This window comes from Trachurus trachurus (assembly GCF_905171665.1).
Source record: "Trachurus trachurus genome assembly, chromosome: 15".
NCBI classification, from domain to species: Eukaryota; Metazoa; Chordata; class Actinopteri; order Carangiformes; family Carangidae; genus Trachurus; species Trachurus trachurus.
Genome location: NC_139906.1, coordinates 1,154,726 through 1,176,329, shown reverse-complemented (window position 1 = coordinate 1,176,329; position 21,604 = coordinate 1,154,726). Strand labels below are relative to the sequence as shown.

Genomic DNA, 21,604 nt, shown 5'->3' with positions numbered 1-21,604 from the left:
GAAGTGCAAACAGCTTGATTTGGATCACAACATACGGTCAGCAGTGCAGGTAACGGAGCCCGTAGAGCAGCGTGCAGCGATGGACGGCTCTGGTGCTCTTTCTCTTGTTTGCACTTGTTTGCACTTCTCGTTGCAGCTGCACTTTGTAGCCTATTGGCGCTTTTCCACTACACTTTTCACAGCAGATTCATATTTCTAATATCCCTCTTTTTCTTTGTCCCTCTGGGACAGGGGCGCAACTACCTACTTTCTGGGGGGTATGCAGACATATCACAGGCGCCCCCACCCCCCCCCCCCCCGTGGGCGAACAAACACAAGAATATATTATATTATTTGTGTTATTTTATTATATAGCCTACAATCAGTGTTGGGAGGATTACTTCCCCTACAGATTACTGATTACAAAATCTGTTATCGGTAATATTTGGATGACTCAAAGTAATGTATTCTGAATAGGCTACTTATTGGATTACTTCTTACTTCAAAATCGCCTGTCTGGGCACCAGGGCCGGTTCTAGGCAGGCATATATGAGGGGGCAGTCAGAAATGTGAAGGGGGCATCATGTGAACACATCATGCTCCAGCACTTTTTTTTCTCCATGCTGATAGTAACAGTGTTTTCTTCATTTAATTGGGTTGTTGGCTATGTGTCCAACCCCAACCTGGAGAAGTGGATTGCACTTTGTCAGGCCTCTACCTTCAGACCTGTTCAACTCGGGGCAGGGGTGTCCTTACTGTCGTAATGTAAAGAGCCACATTATATGGGGGGTTAGGGGTGCATATACTGTACCTGAAGATGCATTGCAAACCCAGAGGGGGTGAAAAAGGTCAGTAGCTAAACCCCTGTAGGGGGGTCTGGGGGCATCCCCCCCCAGAAAATTTTTGTGATTTTAACATGTGAGTGAAGCATTCTGGTGTACTCTGAGATGGGGGGGGGTTCTACTATGGTCAAGATTTACAAAACGGAAAGCTAGTCTTACGAATAAAATTTAGATTTGAGTGGGCAAAACATTTGCGCTGCCCCCTCTTGCCCCTGCGTAGAGCCGGCCCTGCTGGGCGCCTTTAACACTGAATTTAATCTTACACATGATCTTATAGGCTACAGTGGCTCCTTTAAATTAAATAATATTTAAATGATTTTTTAAATAGCCAATCAGGCTTAGGTTATATTAAAGGTGTACAGAAATGGCCGTTTGTCCTGTTTGTCGCGCCGAGTTGTCACGAGCTGCAACACGAGTTTACCCGAGTGAGGAAAACGAATTTGATTGGTCGTTATCGAGCGGGCGGGATATTCAAAGCTTGGGGCGAGCCCGAGCTCCGTGTGTGTGTGCGTGTCTCAGACGTTGAATGACGGATGACGGATCCAATATCAGTGGCTGGTGAATCGTGTACAGGCTGACGTATAATCCGTGCGCCTGCATTATCCAATGCGAAAAAAAAAATACACACTTTCATCCCAGATTTACTCAAAAATAGAATTTTGCACAAAGTTTGGCCTACAACGTCTGAAAGATGAGTTATCACATTAATTTTATGACCCAAAGTGGGCTCAAATTCAATTTTCTTTTCTGTACACCTTTAAAGCTGGGCAGCTTTCTCTGCTCACAGTCCAGACTACAGCCTCTGAACCTCTAATACAAGAATACCCTCAAAAAAATACACAATTTAAAATAGGTTTTGTTTGTGAGTGTAGGGCCAGCAACATGATATTTTGAAAATAAAGCAATGACAGGAGCCACTGTTAAACCTGTAGGCTAACTCTAAAAACTTACCTAAACTCACTTCTCTGCTGAAGTCGGTGTGGTTTTGGAAACAGCGTGACGTTGCGGTTAAACTACGCTCATTATAAACATCACGACAGTCCAGGATCCGTTTAACAACGTGATCCTGTTGCAGTTTATTAATGTTGTTTACCAGAGACCGGACACTGAAGAGGAAGAAGAGGAATATTGCTGGGCATCCCATAGCAACATTACCAAAATGAAGCCAACTTCAGCGGAGACGGGCGAGGAGTTTAGCGCTTTCTTTCCCCGCATAAGAGCGCTCTGGGCCGGCGGAGCATCCGACGTAAGACTCTGATACAACCTCAGCAGTCGCAAGTTGATCCCCCGCCCCCCCCCAACCCCTTGCCTCTTCTGACACACACACACACACACACACACACAACATGACTCTCAGCAGCAAGGTGACATAGGGGCGCCCACTCCGTGGAAATGAGCGGTAGTTAAGAAAACTGGCGAGTTTTTTTTTTTTTTTTTTTTTTTTGGAGAGCGCTCCTGCGCCCTCACAAACCGGCCCTGAGAGGAGGGGGGGTGAGGGAGGGGAGGGGCGCCTAACTAGTGACATGCCTCTCTGTTATTGATCATATCATTTACACATGCACAAACAGCTGTTAAATACAGAAAATGCCGACTCAAAATCATTTTTCCCCCATCGTTTTGGCGCCCCCTCTAGCGCGGCGCCCCTATGCGCCGCATATAGTGCATACCCACTTTTTGCGCCACTGCTCTGGGAGACTGGGTCTTGGTTTTAATTTTCTATCACTCTTTGTTTTCCTTGATGACAAAACGATCCATATTGCAGCGGACTGTAAGCTAGCTAGCCTTAGCCTAACGTGCGAGTATCCACGGTGAGTATAAACAAAAGACGCCCCCCTGTCCCCTCACACACACACACACACACACACATAGGGTAGGCTACACTAATCAATGGGGTACAAGCGCAGCACAAACAGGCAAGTGGGGATTTGATTGGAACTCATGAACTTTTTATTGTTTTTTAACTTAAAGCAGATATCAGTGGAATGTTTTTGTTAATATAAGTCCTAAATAGTCCTATTTTCCGTCAGCAATCACTTACATGAAGTATTTCAGCCTAAACACGAGTCTCTCCGTCACTCTGCTCTGCTGTAACCCGAGGAGAAAATTTTCCTTGTGGGATACAAGTGTTATCCAATGAGGAGAGAGAACGGCATGAAGGGCTGTGTGTGCAGCCAAGGGATGCGCGTGAATGTGGTGACGTAGCACGAGGACCAATTGATGCCTGACAAGGGCGGGGGCTGCTAACTCATGGTGCGTTCAAAGAAACTCGTACTTTGTGTTTTTCCTTCCTGTGAAGTCATACCAGTTCGATCTGGTACGAGTTCACGGGTCGGAAGTTACGAGTGGCCGTTATAGGGAACTTTCACAGACAACAGGATGGTAAAAACACGAGCTACGGGTTACCTGGAACGCTACCAAGTCGTAGTTGTGACTTGAAGCTGTAACTTACGGTTTCAAAAGCCTGCCTTGAACGCAGCATTAGCCGAAACGGCCGTGAAGCTGATATCTGCTTTAAAATATATATTAAAATATGACATGAAATGCTAGAAATTATTTTTTTACTTAATATATACATGTATTAAAATATAAAATGAAATTCTTGAGGGTCTTATGGGGCTTCACATATTTTTGTGTAGAGCCATCCATGCTAAACAAGGACTGTCAAATGACTTACACTCCAACTAACCCAACTAAATGAATCAAACTAATAAATCTAAAGATATAATTACTCTAACCTAAACCCAAAAAACCCATGATGCGCTAAGTGCTTGGTTCACAGCCACAGCCTCTGTATGGTGGCTGACTGGGCTTCTGGGGCCAGATACTTTTACTCAGAAGTTACATTAACAACTCTGGATGTGATAAAATGTGTGGTAGGAACTTTTCTCTATAGAATGTTTCCAGAATGGCCAAGTTATCTTCCCATTCTGGGTCTTTGGCCACCGTCTGGACGTGAAGGTCCTTCAGAGTCCACACAACTAGGAGGCAGGTTTCAGCCTCAGTCAGATGTAGGTTGCCCTGGATCTGATGCCAGTAGCGATGACCTTCTTTTAGTTTCAGGGAACCTTTCTTTTCATCCTCCACCTCCAGGAAAAAGCCTTTCTTTGTCTTTGCTGCCTGCAGGACAGTCATGGATTGGACTGACCACGGACATTTCACTTGTACAATGCAGTCAGGTGCTACTGTCCCATCTGGAGAGGCACAAAGCAGACCACAGTGTGACAGGAACAGCCCACTCTCCTGGATCTGGACACCGTAGCGCTCCGTATATTGCTGCTTTGCCTTTGGCTTATTTCGAATTCCCCATTGAATAGGCTGTGGGGAGAGGAGAGAGACCACACAGTCTTAATGAATGCATTCTTAGAAATAAAGATGCCTTCCATTTGAATAATCACTTATTACCCACAACTTACTTCAGCGCCCCATGCGATGTCCAGGCCAAGCAGCTTTTTGAACAAGGATGGAGGATAAGAATCCCGCCTGACTGCAGCCAACACCTGACCAAGGTTGTTGGTATTGATTCGCTTGTCGAAATACTTCGACCTGTTTAACAGAAACCCACAATGAGATATACAGTTCTGAAATGTTCAGGAAGTTTCTGAGAAGTTGAGTCGTTTCAGTCAGGGCTGTTGCTAGGAATTCTGGGCCCCCTTAAAGAATACTAAAGTGGGCCCCTCCCCCTAACTTTTCCAGTTTTTTTTCTTAGACTACGTATGTATTATCATTTTTTATTCGGCCTACTTTGTTTTGATGCTAATGCAGCATTACACTGCAAAAACTTAGTAAGTATCTTAGCAAGAATATTTGTCTTATTTCTAGTCAAAATGTAATTTCTAGTCAAAACAAATCTCATTATACTTAAAATAAGACTCGTCACATTAAAAGCAGCTTGTTTTTAGACACTTTTTACTTCTTTCAAGCAGATTTTCACTTGGAATAAGTAGAAAAATCTGACAGTGGAGCAAGTTTTTCTTCCTTATTACAAGCACAAAAAACATGTTTTCACTGGCAGATGTGAAAGTGAAAATTAGTTTGAAACAAGTGAAAATGATCTAAAAACAAGTTAATTTTTAGGTGATGAGTCTTATTTTAAGTGGAAAGAGATTAGTTTTGACTAGAAATGAGACATTTGGACAAGAAATAAGACAAATATTCTTGGAAAGATGTTGAGTTTTTACAGTGTACTATGAGTATTAGTCAGGGTCTTACGCAGAATAAATCAGTCATACAAAGATTAGACTACTGGGGTTTTTTATGGGCCCCACTGGGCGCTGGGCCCCTAGAGTTATCATCACCTTTCTCCCCTATACAACGGCCCTGGTTTCAGTTACTTGGTTTATATAATTTCAGTTTGTACTTTGTTTTGAGTGCACTGCAGCTTTAGTAAACACATTCAAATAGACACCAAACACATCAATTTGATATAATCATAATTCAGTTTTTATTTATTTAGGCATTGCTTTACATGTGTAATGGGGTCCTCACCTGGGGAGGTTATTTAGGTTCTGCTCTCTCTGTCCCTCTGCCGGCTCATTGCAACACACTAACACGGCCAGGCTTCGCCCAGTAGCCGCTGAATTTAAAAATCAGGTATACAAACTTTTATTGACAAATGTAGTTAAAGGGATAGTTCACCCAAAATTCAAATTTCTCGTACTCATTATCTACTCACCCTCATGTCAACTAAGAGTTGTGAGAATTTTCAGAGTCCTCCGTTCCTTCTCTGAGTTACCGGGGCTCCGCGCAGCAGTATTTGTCCATATAATGGTTGTGAATGGATACCAACTTTCTTCGTCCAAAAAGACACACCAAAAAACATCCAAATACCTCCATAGTGCAGAGAGGGGGCAGAATCCTCCAGCAAAAAATCAGGACTGTGAGATACAGCAAATCGTTCGTGCCAACAGCAATTAGAATGCTCAACAGCAGATAATGGTGAACTGACCTGTATGCCTGTATGTATTTCTATGTTTTGTTTTGTTTTTTAAACGCTTGTATGTATGTTTGTATTTATTTTAACTATTTTTTTTATCTATCTGACATGGGCTGTGCAATGACCATATGAATTTCCTCTTTGAGGATAATAAAGTTAAACTTGAACTTGAACTTGAACTTACTTTTCCACACTACACATGGTACATGCTCATTTGGCATTTTCTAAATGCTGACATGAACAGCTGTGTTGAAAGTGCTCGTCTATCTGTGTTTTCTGAAGCTGCAGAGCACTGAGCTGTCAGGGCCACCGTAGCTGTGTTTTAATTCATGTGTCTTCTTACCTTAACTGATTCCTCGTTTGTCGAACTGAGGCTTTCGCACTCAGCTGCTTCTCCTGTTCGGTCACAGTTAGTGATGACAGCAGATAAGCTGCCTTGTCCTCTGCTTGGTCATAACCTGGACTGGTCACCAGCCAAGAAAATGTCTTGATACGGAGATTCTGGATTTAAAGGTAAACACACAGTGTCAGATATTTACAAAAAAAAAAGTGTAAGCAAATTGATCTTCTTGTATGTCAAAGATTTGACAGTGAGGAGTCCTCAGAGTTTTGTCTGGTTTCTGTTTAAACAGAATCTTATTACTGATCTTCACCTTTTCCAGGTCCAGCTGGAGCTCCTCGTCTTCACTCTCTGTCGAGACGGATCACAAAGAGGAAAACACAACCTCAAGGTTAAACACAGTCAGTTTATAACAGGAGCTTTTGGTGAGATCCAGGTTTCACTCATCACTTTAAAGGTGTGCAGAAAAGAAAATTGAGTTTTACTCCACTCTGGATCATAAAATGAGTGTAATAACTCATATTTCAGACGATGTAGGCCAAACTTTGTGCAAAATTCTATTTTTGAGTAAATCTGGTATGAAAGTGTGTATTTTTTTTTTCGTATTGGATAATGCAGGTGCACGGATTATACGTCAGCCTGTACACGATTCACCAGCCACTGATATTGAATCCATCAATTAAAACGTCTCGGTCTCGCCCCCAGGTTTTGAATATCCCGCCCGCTCGATAACGACCAATCAAATTCGTTTTCCTTACTCAGGTAAACTCGTGCTGCAGCTCGTGACAACTCGGCGCGACAAACAGGACAAACAGCTTTTTCTGTACACCTTTAATAATCTGTTCATCTAATCACATTTATCACTGTGGTGGTGTCATGTTTAGCTAGAAGTGACTTTTTACCCACCAGGATCATCATTTGTATCATCAGTATCATCATCATCAGGACCCTTGTCTCCCTTACACCCTGTTGGATCAGACAGCACAGTCAAGTCAATTCAATGTGTTTTATTTGGGAGGGGCAGTGCAAGGTAATGGACATCACTGTATGCAATACAATAATGTAAACACACTGGATTGTAGCCATTGGCTCATTTCCATCTGTTGTCCCTATAGCAGATAGATGTCCCCTAGATACAAATAAACACACAACGTATAAACAGATAATCACATTCTTAAAACAAGAGAACAGTACATTCAGTAGATACATCTGGTGAAGTCCGGACATGCCTCGAGTACAAACACTAACAAAGTGCAATCAGTCTTTAATTCAATTCAATATCTTTATTGTCCACAATGTGGAAATTTGTCTTTGGCTTCACCACTTACAATACACATAAAACCACATAAAATACAATACAATACAGTAACACACAATAAATAGCATAGCAAAAGAGTAAAAGAATAAAAGAGTAAAAAAGTAAAAAGGTAAAAAAGTGATGTATATAGCTCCAAAGTGTCCTGAAATGCATTTATGAATTTAATATTGTGATTGCATGCGGTATGAATGATTACTTTAAAGTATTTCTCATAGTTTTGGCAGCTCTATAGACCGTTTCAGAGAGTATAAACAAAGACAGTAGTTGTGGCTCATTACGCTCTGGTACACTAAATGGAATGGAGCCTTAATTAGTATCCTTGGTAACACCTGTATTTGTTTATACCTACTCTCTGAAAGGGTCTTCCTGAGGGGAGTTGTTGAACTTCATTGGCCAGGGGGTGACTGGGATCTGCTCTTTAGACCAAATCGAAAACATACTCTCATGAAAAAGAGTTCAATTTTCTAATAAGGTGCAAGTGCTGCATTGCCTTTTTAAAAATGAAGAGTTAATTTGCAAAAGCAGATAACTCCGTTTTTAAAAAAAAATCCAGAATCTTCATTTTTTTACATAAGGTGATATCAGTCAAATCAAAGTTGAGTGACTTTGAGATTAACAAAACAGACATATCTCAAAAAAATAAAGTTTTATTGAAAAGAATAATTAGCAAAGAATAATTACAAAGCCTCAGCTCATTTTTTTCAAAATGGCACTTATCTGCTTTTGCAAATGAACTCTTCAAATATATTCAGTGTTAAAAGTAAAGCTCAAATTGCAGTCAAAAAAAGTTCCTAAATATTTAAACTCCTGCACTACTTCAACCTGCTGATTATCAGTTATCGATTCTCTGGTGACCAATCATCATGATTAATAGACGGAGACCCACCCTCAGTCATAGGCCTTGTAAATTCTGGCACCTCCTCTTCAGCAGGTATCTCCTGGCTAGCAAGAAAATAAACATTTGAATCATCTTTAACACTAAACAGTAGGGGAGAGTGGGGTAAGTTGAGCCACTTTTTGTATTCAGGATCACTACATCAAGACAATTATAGTTTTGTTGCTAACTAACACATCTGCATATTTCAGGGTGTTTTGCATCCCTACAAATGAACAGAATGAGTGTAAATATAACTGTTTTTAAAATATAGCATGTTCAAAAAAAGTGGTGGAGCATAGGAGTGGGGTAAATTGATCAACCCCCCCTTCTTTCCTTCCATCCATCTCTTACCTCCCCCTTTACTTAATATTTCATCTGTCCAGGTTGCAGGTGAAGACAAACTACAGGGACTTCCTGCTGAGCCACCAACTCTCTGAGATTTGGGGAGTTTTGTGATTACATCACATCTTGGGAAGAATCCAAGATATGTTTCTTTGAAAGTAAAGTTTGGCCTCACTATAAACAACTTTTCCTGTTTATAGGAACATACTTACTGTAATCACAAACATACAGAATCTTGATTTAATCATTTGGACATGTACAGCCAAAATATATTCACTAAGTGTATAGGATAGGTGGCTCAACTTACCCCACAGCTACCTTAGCTTGGGTTTATTGCTCTCACAGCTAAAATGGTGCAGTTTCATGCTAGGTTTACTACCTCATGTTGTAGCTCATAGATACCACAACTCATGTATAAAACACATTTACAGTCATCTCTTTTGGTCTAAACACAATTCTCATGAAACTTATGATCGACAAAATTCACTCTCGAGAGTGAAAAATTATTTTTTTTGGTGATAAATGTTAAACCACTTTAGTCACGTGGTTCTAATCTTCACAGACTCCATGAAATGATGCTGCCTCCCAAATATTTGGTCACATGCTAACTTTTTCCTATAGTTTCCTAGAAACAAGGGGTGGGTCAACTTACCCACTGGCTCATCTTACCCCACTCTCCCCTATAGCCACTAAGCATTGTCCTCTCTAAATAAAGTAAAATCATACTTACTCGCAGCAGACGCAGCAGCAGACACACGCCATCAGTCGAGCTTTTCTTGCAGAAAACTGTTACACACGCCGTCGAGATCCATATTTATACCTTCAAAACGCTCGTCATGGCACAAAATAGCTGAATGGTCATTTTATATTTTATTTTAACAGGTGGCCTTCGCTTCACCAGTCATCTTTACAAATTTCCAGAGGCCAGCTTTGAAACCCTCGATGCAATAATCAATCCCATATGGGTTTTTTTCCCACTTTTTGCACCGCGGGGCTCTGACGTCGTCGGTGCAGTACAGTCCTCATATACACACTCATGTTCCCACAGCTTTTTCCAGAGCCCGGCTCGACAAAGGACAAAGAGAGCAGGGCCCCTACACTTCAGTACTATATGATTTTTTATTCAGACACAACCACATTCAATTCAATACCGCTTTGTTAGTGCTTATATACTGTAATTACTTATGTAACCAAAGGATGGTGTAATTTTTAAGGTATTATTTTTTATGATTAAATTTATGCGACGTCATCACATTTTTGACAGAAGGTCCTAACTCTGTGTGTGTGTGTGTGTGTGTGTGTGTGTGTGTGTGTGTGTGTGTGGGTCAGAAGAGGCAAGGGGGAGGGGGTCAACTTGTGACTGCTGAAGTTGAGTCTCACGTCGGATGCTCCGCCCGCCCAGAGTGCTTGCTCTCATGCGGGGGAAGAAAGGAGAGTTAAAGGGATAGTTCACCCAAAATTGAAATTTCATTCACTCATGATCTCCTCCCCCTCATGTGGACTAAGGGCTGGGAGAAGTTTCAGAGTCCTCCGTGGCTTCTCTGAGTTACAGGGGGTCTCGGCGTAGCAGTGCATGTCCATATGACGGTTGCTAATGGATACCAACTGTCTTCGTAACAAAAAGACACACCAAAAAACATCCAAATACCTCCATGCTGCTCGTATGTAATGTCCCTCTTGTATTGAAGCCCCGACATGAGAAATTGTCCCGAAAAAAATTAAATAAGTCTATATTTCAAGCTTGTTTGTAGCGGAAGCTTCTCGAAGCTCCTTATATATAGTGAGGCAAGACACAAAAAAAAATGTTGGCGTATCGCTTTAAGAACACACTTAACAGTCTTTGTGAAACAATATGTACAAATTCTAGAGGTGGATAGTGTAGATGATGTTTGACAAAAACATATCAGAATATTACCTCAAAAACAGATTTTTTTATAATTTTTTTTATTTATTTATGTTTGATCAGATTTTTATTCAGATAACAGAATTTCTGACATTTTGACCATTTTTGAAATCTGCCTTGACAACAGCTGCGTGGACAGTGACTCCTTGAGTCGATAAATGAAGCTACACGCCGGTTCTCAGCTCCGGCCAAGTAGCTCAGCGAGTTAGGAGCTGGTTCTTGGTGTCAGAGATTGTGAGATCGAGACCTGGTGAAGATGATAATGATGAGAGATCAAAATGCCAGATGTCCTCAGCTGGAATCCTGATGGCGGTGTTACTGCAAACCTCCAAATTGTGGGTTCAATCCTCAACTGGTGCAAAATGAACATTATAAGGTCAAAGGTCCTGTCTTCCTATTCTCCTGTTTGTTGCTCAGAAGGGTTAGGGTTAGGGTGAGTTAAAGGCTTAACATCACTAACTTTTCTTAATGCCAGTGTAGCCGATGTCATATCTGGCCCTCTGCGTTGTGTTTCTCACGGCCTGCCCTAGGTGGAGTTCGATCCCACGACCTCCCGCACCGGAGGCGACGATGCTAACCTCTTCGCCAAGAGGTTGACAACCACTTGGCAGGTTGGTTAGCACGTCTTTTATGGGTGGAGTGAGTGCACATCCGTTACACCAGATACTTTAAATGATACCACTTTCGCTTCACTTTTTCACACTCCCTTCCATGTCCTCCCTCCTTATTAACAGCATCAGTCACCTGCTGCCAGTCTTTCTCCTGCTCCAACTGTGTCAGGAGCTCATCAACCTCTTCCTCAGAGAACCTCTCTGTTGTTCCAGCCATGATGGATGTAGAGAGTCTCTGACCCTCAGGTGATTTATATCCATCTGTGTCAGTCAGCTGCTGCTTGTGTGTTCGGCTTCTCAAGTTCTTGTGTGACAACAGCTCCACCTGGTGGATGAAAGTAGACATCACTGCAGCTGCTGTGGAACAACACACAATGCCAAACACACAGTTTCAGCTGCTTTGCCCCCCTCCCTGAGTTCAAAACACTGCCCTGTCATTAAGAGCCTTGGTGTCATGTTTGACAGTGAGTTTAAATGTGACAGGCAAATTGGTTAGTCAAAAGTGTTTTTTTTTCCCCAGCTGAGGCTTCTGGCCAAGGTAAAACCATCGCTCTCTCCTAGTGACTTGGAGAAGGTTCTTCATTTGGAGGTGGGATCATTGTAACTCGTATGCAGGTTCACACCGCTCTTTGTGACGTCTGCAGATAGTAAGTAAGTAAGTAAATTTAATTTATATAGCACTTTTCATAGATAAAATCACAAAGTGCTTTACAACAAGGATAAAATGCAATAAATACAGTACAGAGATCACAACAAATATACATAACAGCACATGTATATTATATGAACGCTGAGACTTCAGAGACGCTGAGAATTCAGATTTCAGTCTATGTCTAAATGGTGGGATGTCTAAATGGTGGGATGTCGGAGTGGTGGGATGTTGGAATGGTGGTATGTCTAAATGGTGATATGTCTAAATGGTGGGATGTCGGAATGACAGCATGTAACCCTGGTTCAGAGTTGATTTTAAGATCCTGATTAAATGCTGAACAGTATGGCCGTAGCTGAACTCATACATGTTGACAGACCAATCAGAGCTCTGATGTCTGCAAATCAACTAAAACCTGGATGGGCCTAAATGCTAAAGACTAGAGGCGATCGAGAGTTTGCTGAGGAACAGTTCACCGCTGCATATCCAGTCGTCAGATAATCTTAAAACTTGTTTTTTCTCTCAGGCCTTCAGACTTGTGTGAGATGAAAGTTGTTTTGTGTATTGAATGTATCTGTGTTTATCTCTGTCCTTCCTGAAACTGTCTCTCTCTCTATCTCTCTATCCGCTTCGTGCCTTCGTGGCACTATGGGCCTCTTGCTGAAACTGTAGGCTATCATTGTATTTTATTGCTATTTATTTTATGCAAAGTCAACTTAGGTTGTTTTTGTGGTGCTCTATAAATAAACGTGACCTTAACCTTCTGATCTATCTATCTATCTATCTATCTATCTATCTATCTATCTATCTATCAAACTAACTGCACATGTTGACCAGCAGGTGGCGCCTGCAGACAGACTGGAGCTGTAGTGTCCCTGAAGGCAACACACACAGCTGCATTAGAACCAATGGAGACAGAGGTGAAGAGTGATGTCATGGAGAACAGACGAGTCTACCTGCGAGGGAGGGCTGATTTTACTGTTTACAAAACAGTAAAAAGACAGCGGATCACTACAATACAATACATACACACAGGTAATGTACAGTAAAAACATGCAATAAAACAATAAAACAACAACTAAAATGCCAAGGAAAAGATAAGATAATAAAGACTTAAAATGCTGAAGCGTTAGTGCAGTCCTAGTCTGCAGAGGTAGGCGGTTCCACAGTGTTGGGGCGACCAGAGAGAAGGCTCTGTCTCCTCTGGTTGTAGTTATCTGGGCACAGTTAGGAGCAGCTGGTTATAGACCTCAGTGTTCGAGGGCATGGTAGGGACAAAGAAGATCAGAGAGAAAGGGGGTGCCAAGCCATTCAGGCACTTAAAAACAATAAGTAAACATTTTAAATGAATTCTAAAACTGATAGAAAGCCAGCGTCCTGTGGTGCTGTCACTTTATGTGCCCTGTCAACAGGCAGACAGCAGCATTTTGCACAACCTGCAAAGAGGGGTTACAGCGGTCCAAACGAGACGTAATGAAGACTTTTTCCGAGTCTTTGCCTTCGCAAAGCAGTCGAGGTGAAAGAAGCTCACCAGGACTACAGAGTTAAAGGGACAACGAGGAGTTTCTAATCGGTTATAAAAAAGTCTCACGTTAATGTGGATGAATCTCCGCTACCCACACTTGTTAATGGGCCCATTTTCGATAAATATATCATTCTGTCTCTATGGTTATTTTGTTATTATTAGTGGTGGCGGAAATGCTGGTCGAGCCGACCAGCGTTTTTTACTTTCAGTTTCGCAACGAGTCATGAGAATAACGTAGCTGAATCGCCGTTTATGGTCGGAACTACGACGGTAACTGAACCTCTTTGAACCTCTGACTTTAATTATTGATGAATGAAAACATGAGTCCGTCTTGCGCCGGTCAAAAGAATTTTACAGTGCGCGCGGAGGCTCATAAATGTAGTGTGGAAACGCTTCGCTTTTCCAAAACTCCTCGTTGTCCCTTTAATATGCCTGTCAAATTTAAAATTACTATCGATATCGTTAAGGAAGTTCTGTTGCATCCATGAGTGGACTTCCTGCAGGCATTCCAGTAGGACCTGTAGCTATGAGCTTCTTCTTTTAGGGGCAGAATAATTTGCACATCGTCAGCAAATCAATGGAACTGGATGCCATAATTTCTAAAATAGAACCCAGGGGCAGCAGGTTGTAGCAAGGAGGAGGGTGAAAGGAGGAAGCAGGAAGTGACATCACTGGTAAGGAAGAGGAGGGGAGGTTAGAAATCAGACCACCTGTGAGAGTCTGAGGCAGGAAAATCAAACAAAGGAGAGACTGAAAGGAGGAAGGAGGTCTGAACACAAGAAGTGAGAACAAAAGGAAAGGAGGAAAAGAGTTTAAAGTAAAAGTGAAAAAAAGACTTTAACTGAGGAAAGTTGAGGAATCTGTACGTGGACCCAGGACTGAATCCCTGGAGCAGGCGGATCTGTCACTGCTCGGACTCAGGCGTGGCTTTCTCTCCGGGTCGGAGGACAACCGTGTACCCCTGTATCAGCAGATAAGTCCCCTTTACCCCAAACTCTCCTGGCTTCTCCCTGTCTGACCTGAGAATTACTCCTGCTCTCTCTCCCCCTCTCCCTCCCCTACCTGACACACACATACCCCATCTCCTACCTGCCCGGAACTGGATTCTCTTTTCCCCTCTCCCTCCCCAACACCCCTACATGCACACTCCTATGAACTGAATTGAACTGAACTGAACTGCATTCCCTCCCACACTTCACTCCCTCGCCTTCCCCGGAACGGACTGGCCCCCTGAAGACTCACATACAACCCCTGTCCCTCCCCACATACACACCTACGCTCATACATACACACTCTTGGACTTCATTTAAGCAGAAACTTCATGTAACGAAACAGTCTGCATATTTACATTTAATTTAAGTTCTGTGAATTGACTGTTTTACCTCCTGATTTATCCTGCTTGATCTGATTACTTTGTTAAACTGTTGTGATGATGATGATGATGATGATGATGATGATGATGATGATGATGATGATGATGATTTTGATGGCTGTCTGATCGAAAATAAGAATCTTTACTTTACCATCCTTAACCTCCTTGAGTTTGATGTGTTTGATTTTGGTTGATTATGTGATGTGACTTGTGTAGCAGGGAAGTGAGCTGCTGGGTTTTCTCTCCCTTATGAATTAATCATCTAACATAGAAATCATAATATAAAAGTGACAGTTTGAATTTACTATTCTGCTGTCTGGCGCCCAACCTTTTAGTCTATCTAGGGAGAGGCTTCTACGCTACAAGGTCAATTGGATTGTGATGTGTAATAAAACTAGTATCTGTCCTCCTTTCGTACAGTGAAGTAGCAGAGGTCAACCCTAATTCAGACATGACAACAGATGTTTACAGTGTCCTGTAACACAGAGAGGCTTGACACTCACTGTTGTTTGTACAGTCAGTACAGAGGACACACAACACTAAAGGCTCCCATTGGTGTGGCTCCCAATGGAGTGATTACCTAACCAACCATTCCCCAGTGCACATGTGGAGTGTTGTGTTCAGAGGCAGAAAAGGTTTTGCATTTTGGACCACACCCAACGCCAGTTCAGGAAAAAAACTTACAGTATGTAACTGAATGAACTGATCATGTCATGTACACTGATCTGTTTTCAGTTTATTGAATATTGGTGAGATATTGGATCATTTCAACATTTACTGAAATTAAATCAGGAGTTTGAACTCTCATTCTATTGTTTATAATGGGTTGTAGTTTATAACCTTGTTATTTGTGTTGAGTTCTCACACAGAAAGAGACACGTGTACTTTAATATGTATTCTTTTACTGTAAATTATTTACTTTATACCTGTTGGTTTTGATTAAAATGTGTTATACCATAGTGTGAGGGACTGAGCTGACACATGTGATTTCCCATAAAACAGATTTTATTTACCCAATAAATGGTTTTCCAGAAAGAAAACATTTCAACAAAGATACAAGAAAAGTTGAGTCCCATAAAAAGGTTGACTTAACAGAATTGTACTTAATATGGTAAATTAACTAAACAGACACAAACACCCTCAGACTAATGAAAGACAAAACAAACCTAATATATTGTATATATACACTGGCTGATCAGACCAGTCCAAACACAAACACCAAGGACTACCAACTACATTACAGACTAAACAAGGACTGTCAAATCACTTAAACTTTAACAACTAACCCAACTAAATAAATCAAACTAATAATCTAAAGATATAATAACTCTAACCTAAACCCAAAAAACCCCATGATGCGCTAAGTGCTTGGTTCACAGCCACAGCCTCTATATGGTGGCTGACTGGGCTTCTGGGGCCAGATACTTTTACTCAGCAGTTACATTAAAGCAGAAGTAAGCAATCCGGCCGTTTTGGCTAACTTCGTTAGTTAGCAGCCCCCGCCCTCGTCATGGATCTATTGGCCCTCGTCCCTACGTCACCACATTCACCACATCCCTTGGCTGCACACACAGCCCTTCATGCCGTTCTCTCTCCTCATTGGATAGAGCTTGTAGGATACAAGGAAGTATACAAGACGTTTTCTCCTGGGCTCAGAGCAGAGCAGAGTGACTGACAGACCCGTGTTTCGGACCAAACACTCTATAGAAGTGATTGCTGTCGGAAGATATAACTATTTAAGACTTATATTAACACACAATATTCCGCTTAGTTCTGCTTTAACAACTCTGGATGTGACAAAATATGTGGTAGGAACTTTTCTCTATAGAATCTTTCCAGAATGCCCAAGTTAACGGCCCATTCTGGGTCTTTGGTCACCATCTGGACGTGAAGGTCCTTCAGAGTCCACACAACTAGGAGGCAGCTTTCAGCCTCAGTCAGATGTAGGGTGCCCTGGATCTGATGCCAGTAGTCATGACCTTCTTTTAGTTTCAGGGAACCTTTCTTTTCATCCTCCACCTCCAGAAAAAAGCCGCTCTTTGTCTTTGCTGCCTGCAGGACAGTCATGGATTGGACTGACCATGGACATTTCACTTGTACAATGCTGCAGTCAGGTGCTACTGTCCCGTCTGGAGAAGCACAAAGCAGACCACTGTGTGACAGGAACAGCCCACTCTTTTGAATCTGGACACCGTAGCGCTCCGTATATTGCTGCTTTGCCTTTTGCTTCTTTTTAATTACCGATTGAATAGCCTGTGGGGAGGGGGGAGACATACCACACAGTCTTAATGAATGCATTCTTAGAAATAAAGATAAAGATGCTTTCCATTTTAATAATCATTTATTACCCACAACTTACACGAAAGTTTGGCTTGTCAAGCAGCTTTCTGAACAAAGATGGAGAAGACTCCTCATTGACTGCAGCCAACACATCACCAAAGTTGCTGGTTCTGATTCGCTTGTCGAAATACTTCGACCTGTTAAACAGAAACCCACAATGAGATATACAGTTCTGAAATGTTCAGGAAGTTTCTGAGTTGAGCAGTTTCAGTTACTTGGGTTATATCATTTCAGTTTAGTTAGTTAGTTAGTTAGTTAGTTAGTTAGTTAGTTAGTTAGTTAGTTTTATTTGTCCACGATGTGGAAATTTGTTTTTGGTCTCATAAAAAACAACAGGCAAGACAATAACAACAACAACAACAAGCAGGACAACAACAACAACATCAACAACACTTACACACAGACATCTTCATGGCAAAAAGCAGGACAGCAGTGGCAGTTACATTACAACACATCATCGCATCAACACATCAACGTTTGTACTTTGTTTTGAGTGCACTGCAGCTTTAGTAAACACATTCAGTCAACATAGCCATTCCGACATCCCACCAGTCCGACATAGACCTCTAATTGTCTAAATGGCAACACTTCATTTTCTATAAAACGTCCCGTCATTCCGACCATTTTTGCCATCTATGGCTTCAAGCCGAGTGGCTGCTTACATCAGCCAGCCGTTGTGGCATTTGCCCACATTGTCCTATGGTCAGTCCATCACTGGCTTGAACTGTTAGTGCTGCACTTTACACGTAAAGAAAATTACGTGAGAAGTTTTTTTTTAATTATATTTTATATATTTTGTTTATTTGAGATTATTACACGGCTCTATTGAATGCTGCTCTCTGATTGGTCCAGCGCTGCGTTCTGCGGTCTGTTATGTAAAGGGGTGTTCACACCAAACGCGATGCTGCGTTGTCGCGCGTCGAGATTACATGTAAAGTCAATGCACAGACGCGATTAGATGCGAAATCGCGCCAGGCGACGCGATACGCGCGTCACACGCGGCGCGATGGACGCGATGCCGCGAAAATCGCACCAACGCCCGAGTTGAAAATATTGAACTTTTGACGCAACATCGCGTGACGCCGTGACGCGACAGCCTATCAGCATTGAGATTCTGACACAACAATACACTGCTACCGACTGCTACTCACCGGAGACAGATGGACAGGCACTCTGCAGCTGAAATGAAGAGCCTGTAACTTTAGTTGGTGTCCTGCCTGGAGATCCTGGCAACAACCCTAGCTGCTAGCAAGTCCTCAAACTCAGCAACAGTCAGTCTGAAGTACCGTACAACGGCCGCGATACGAGCGGGGCTGAGCGGAGTTTTTTTTACCTGCTACACCAGGACCAGGACGTCAAGGATCAGCTTCACCTCGTCCATTGTCAAGCCTACGGTAAAATGAGTGCACTTTCTGTCTCTCAACACATTTTTACATCCGTCCTGTTAGCTGGATTGACAGTAGAGGGAAGGGGAGGGGGGACGCGATGACGCGAATTTACACGCGTCAAAACACGAGCGATAGCACGACGGATTCTCATTTGTCGCGCGAAAAAATCACGTTCATCGCGTTTGGTGTGAACACAGCTTAAGGGATAATGCCCGACGAGGTGTCCATTATCAGAAATTATACAACAGTTGGTTCCGACCGGTCCCAACCGAGCAATTTGATTGGACAACGAGACATTCCATAGTGCTGATATACAGTATAACAGCACTGGGACTTTTCACAGACATAATCACTCCGCTGTTCAGCTGGACAGGAGCTAAGTCAGAGCTACGCGCCCCATACAGGAGCTGCCCCATCTCTCTGCTGCTGCTGCTGCTGCTGCTGCTGCTGCTGCTGCTGCTGCTACAGTTATAAACGGACCTGAACATTAAAACCTGGACCTGACCTGGTCCGTCTAATTGGAGATAAATCTCTACTAAACCCGGCTGGGGAAAAAATCGCAGCGGGGGCAACTACGTTTTGACGGTGATGTGTTTTGATATTAGCATTAGCTGTTGTTAGCCACGTAGCTCAGCTACTTAGCTTCAACTGTGTTTATATTGATTACATAGATGATAAACACATGTAATACGGTATCGATAACGTCTCTGTGTCTTCACGCTGGTCCTGTTGCTGCGGTGCTAATCAGACACGGGCTCAGAACCAGAACCAGCACTGGAAGCAGCTCGGTGGAAAACCTAGTAGCTCGTAGCAAGCTAGTATGAAATGTTTTGTGTTGCCTGGCAACAGCCTTGTCTCCCTTCCAGTTGCAGAACTATTTCTGTTGGCGGAGCCAAATAAATGATTAAATAAACAAACAAATCATAATCTCTTGTAGTTTATTACTGTTCTAAAAATGCGCTCGTAGCACTGTTGTATAAAAGCAATATCACACTGGAGGTCGTGCTGTTGTACTGTATATCAGCACGGTGTGATTATCTGCGGCACTCGGCCTGCGGCCTCGTGCCTACGACCGAATCACAGCCGTGCTGATATACAGTACAACAGCACTCCCTCTCGTGTGATATTGCTTAATTAATGGACGACGCGGAGGCGTGAACCGTCCGACGCGAAGTCCATTAATCTCTGATAATCGGACACCTCGAAGGGCATTATCCCGCTTATACCATGGTCACTTACGAGATAAATACATATTAAATCAATTACTTATAATATAATGTTGTTTTTACCGTTAAAATGTTGTTTTTACCGTTAAAATGATACGTCTTTAAGCGGCTCAGCCGAGCGGACTATTTAATAAACTCGTCGGCGATAAAAGAGAAAAAAAGAGGGACCCGCTGTGACCGCAGCGTGTTGCCATGGTGACTCTGCCACAGCCTGGTACTTGATCAGTGAAGGGAGGTGAGGTGACGGCTTAAATGTTACGTGACACAAAGTTTTTCAGAGGTCCAGTGCACTTCTTACCGCTGGTGTGTTTACAGACTCCAGTGCCGTGATGCGCTGAAAAAAAGTTGTTATGGTCCGAGTGTCCGTTGCCGTGGTTGCCAACAAGCGTTTGAGCCAGCGCAGTAATATTTAGAACGTAATCAGGCAATTTGACCGGAACATCTTTATGGGTGTCCATTATCACTTTTTAATGGACACCCCGCAGCCAATCAGAATCGAGGATTCACCCAGACCATGGTATAATTAAGCAATATTACCCGAGAGGGTAATATTGCGATTATACAACAATTACCAACAAAATAAAGCGTATAATTAAATAAATATTCATGGTGATGGACATTTTGCTCTCAAAATTTAAAGTTTTTTGCGAGTGTGCTTCCCGTTTCCATGGAAATAAATGGGGTCTGACTAATAACTGAAACACAATCAGTCACGTCAGTAGACTCCTATGTGTAATGGAACCTAGTTCACCTCTACAGCAAATAGTCCGAACCTTAGTAACGACCTAGCAACAGAAATAATTTTCTAGTCCCAGATGAGTGAACTCTGAGCTGACGTTCATGTTTTAACGCGGTCTCGGACTTTCCCGAACTAAATCAACACTGCACAAACTCGCCCAAGTTATAACAAAGATGCCGTTTTTTTCTTTTCACAGATGTAGCTTCTACAACCGCAAACTCTACATGTAAATGAAGTTATAGCGCCGTGTCGCCGACACAGCTGATAGAGAAAGCCAAACGATTACTCCAGATTATTTAAAAGCCCAAAAGGCGCAAGCAAGAGAGAGGGAGAGAGAGAAACATACAGGTAATCACCTCCGTTTTATCCAATGAAATATTCAGCTCCAGGCCATATTTTTAAAAAACATATTCACCGCGATCACAACTCGTCTTTCTCCGGCTTTGTAACGTTACACACATGGGAGGGAGACAATCCTCTCGGCTGTAACGGGGAGGTTTACTATATTAACAAAAAATAAAATAAAATAATTGTTCTATAAATGTGACGTTGGCAGCTGACAGGAACAACATACAGGAGGTCAATGTAGTTTGTGATTTATTTTCACGAGTAATAAATGACGTTTCTGAAAATAAAAGGGGTAAAAATCCATGTTGCCATGGAGATGTATAAACAACATGACATGGCGAAGTAATATTTTCAGTGATGAGTCAGCCGTGCTGTAATGCTGATTTGAGCACGTTCTAAATGGCTTATTGACCAATCAGATTGCTTGGTCGGAACTACTTGTTGTATAATTCTCCATAACAACCTCCGAACTATACATTATCCCTTACATAATTTATTGAACTTATTATGCTGCACTTTACAGCAGTATTCTATTTTTTATTTCATATTCATATTTTGTACAATGGTAAAATAATTACATTTGACTAAAACGTGTAAATTTGGTTTAGAAAAATGCCTATAACAAACAACAGGCAAATTTATGTTTTGCATTTGGTTCTCTTACTGTACCGAAAATGAACCGAACCGAGACCTCAAGTCCGAGGTACGTATGGAACCGTGATTTTTGTGTATCGTTACACCCCTACTTCTTACCTAAATTCTGTAACTGTGGCTTTCGCAATCAGCTGCTTCTCCTCACTGGTCACAGCAAGTGATGACAGCAGATAAGCTGCCTTGTCCTCTGCTTGGACATAACCTGGACTGGACACCAG

The 21,604-nt window shown here is 42.2% G+C and overlaps 1 protein-coding gene across 1 annotated transcript in view; it reads right to left on the bottom strand.

Moving 5' to 3' along the window:
- Positions 1-21,604, bottom strand: part of LOC310998577 (uncharacterized protein) — a gene marked incomplete at its 5' end in the record, with an annotated part of 54,579 nt that overhangs the window by 20,111 nt on the left and 12,864 nt on the right. Inside the window, 5 exons of the mRNA XM_083988690.1 lie at positions 3,557-4,136; positions 4,235-4,364; positions 6,098-6,255; positions 6,408-6,445; positions 7,001-7,060. Coding sequence (XP_083844816.1) covers positions 3,660-4,136; positions 4,235-4,364; positions 6,098-6,255; positions 6,408-6,445; positions 7,001-7,060 — 863 coding nt within the window. The 3' untranslated portion in view covers positions 3,557-3,659. The remainder of the gene's footprint in view (positions 1-3,556; positions 4,137-4,234; positions 4,365-6,097; positions 6,256-6,407; positions 6,446-7,000; positions 7,061-21,604) is intronic.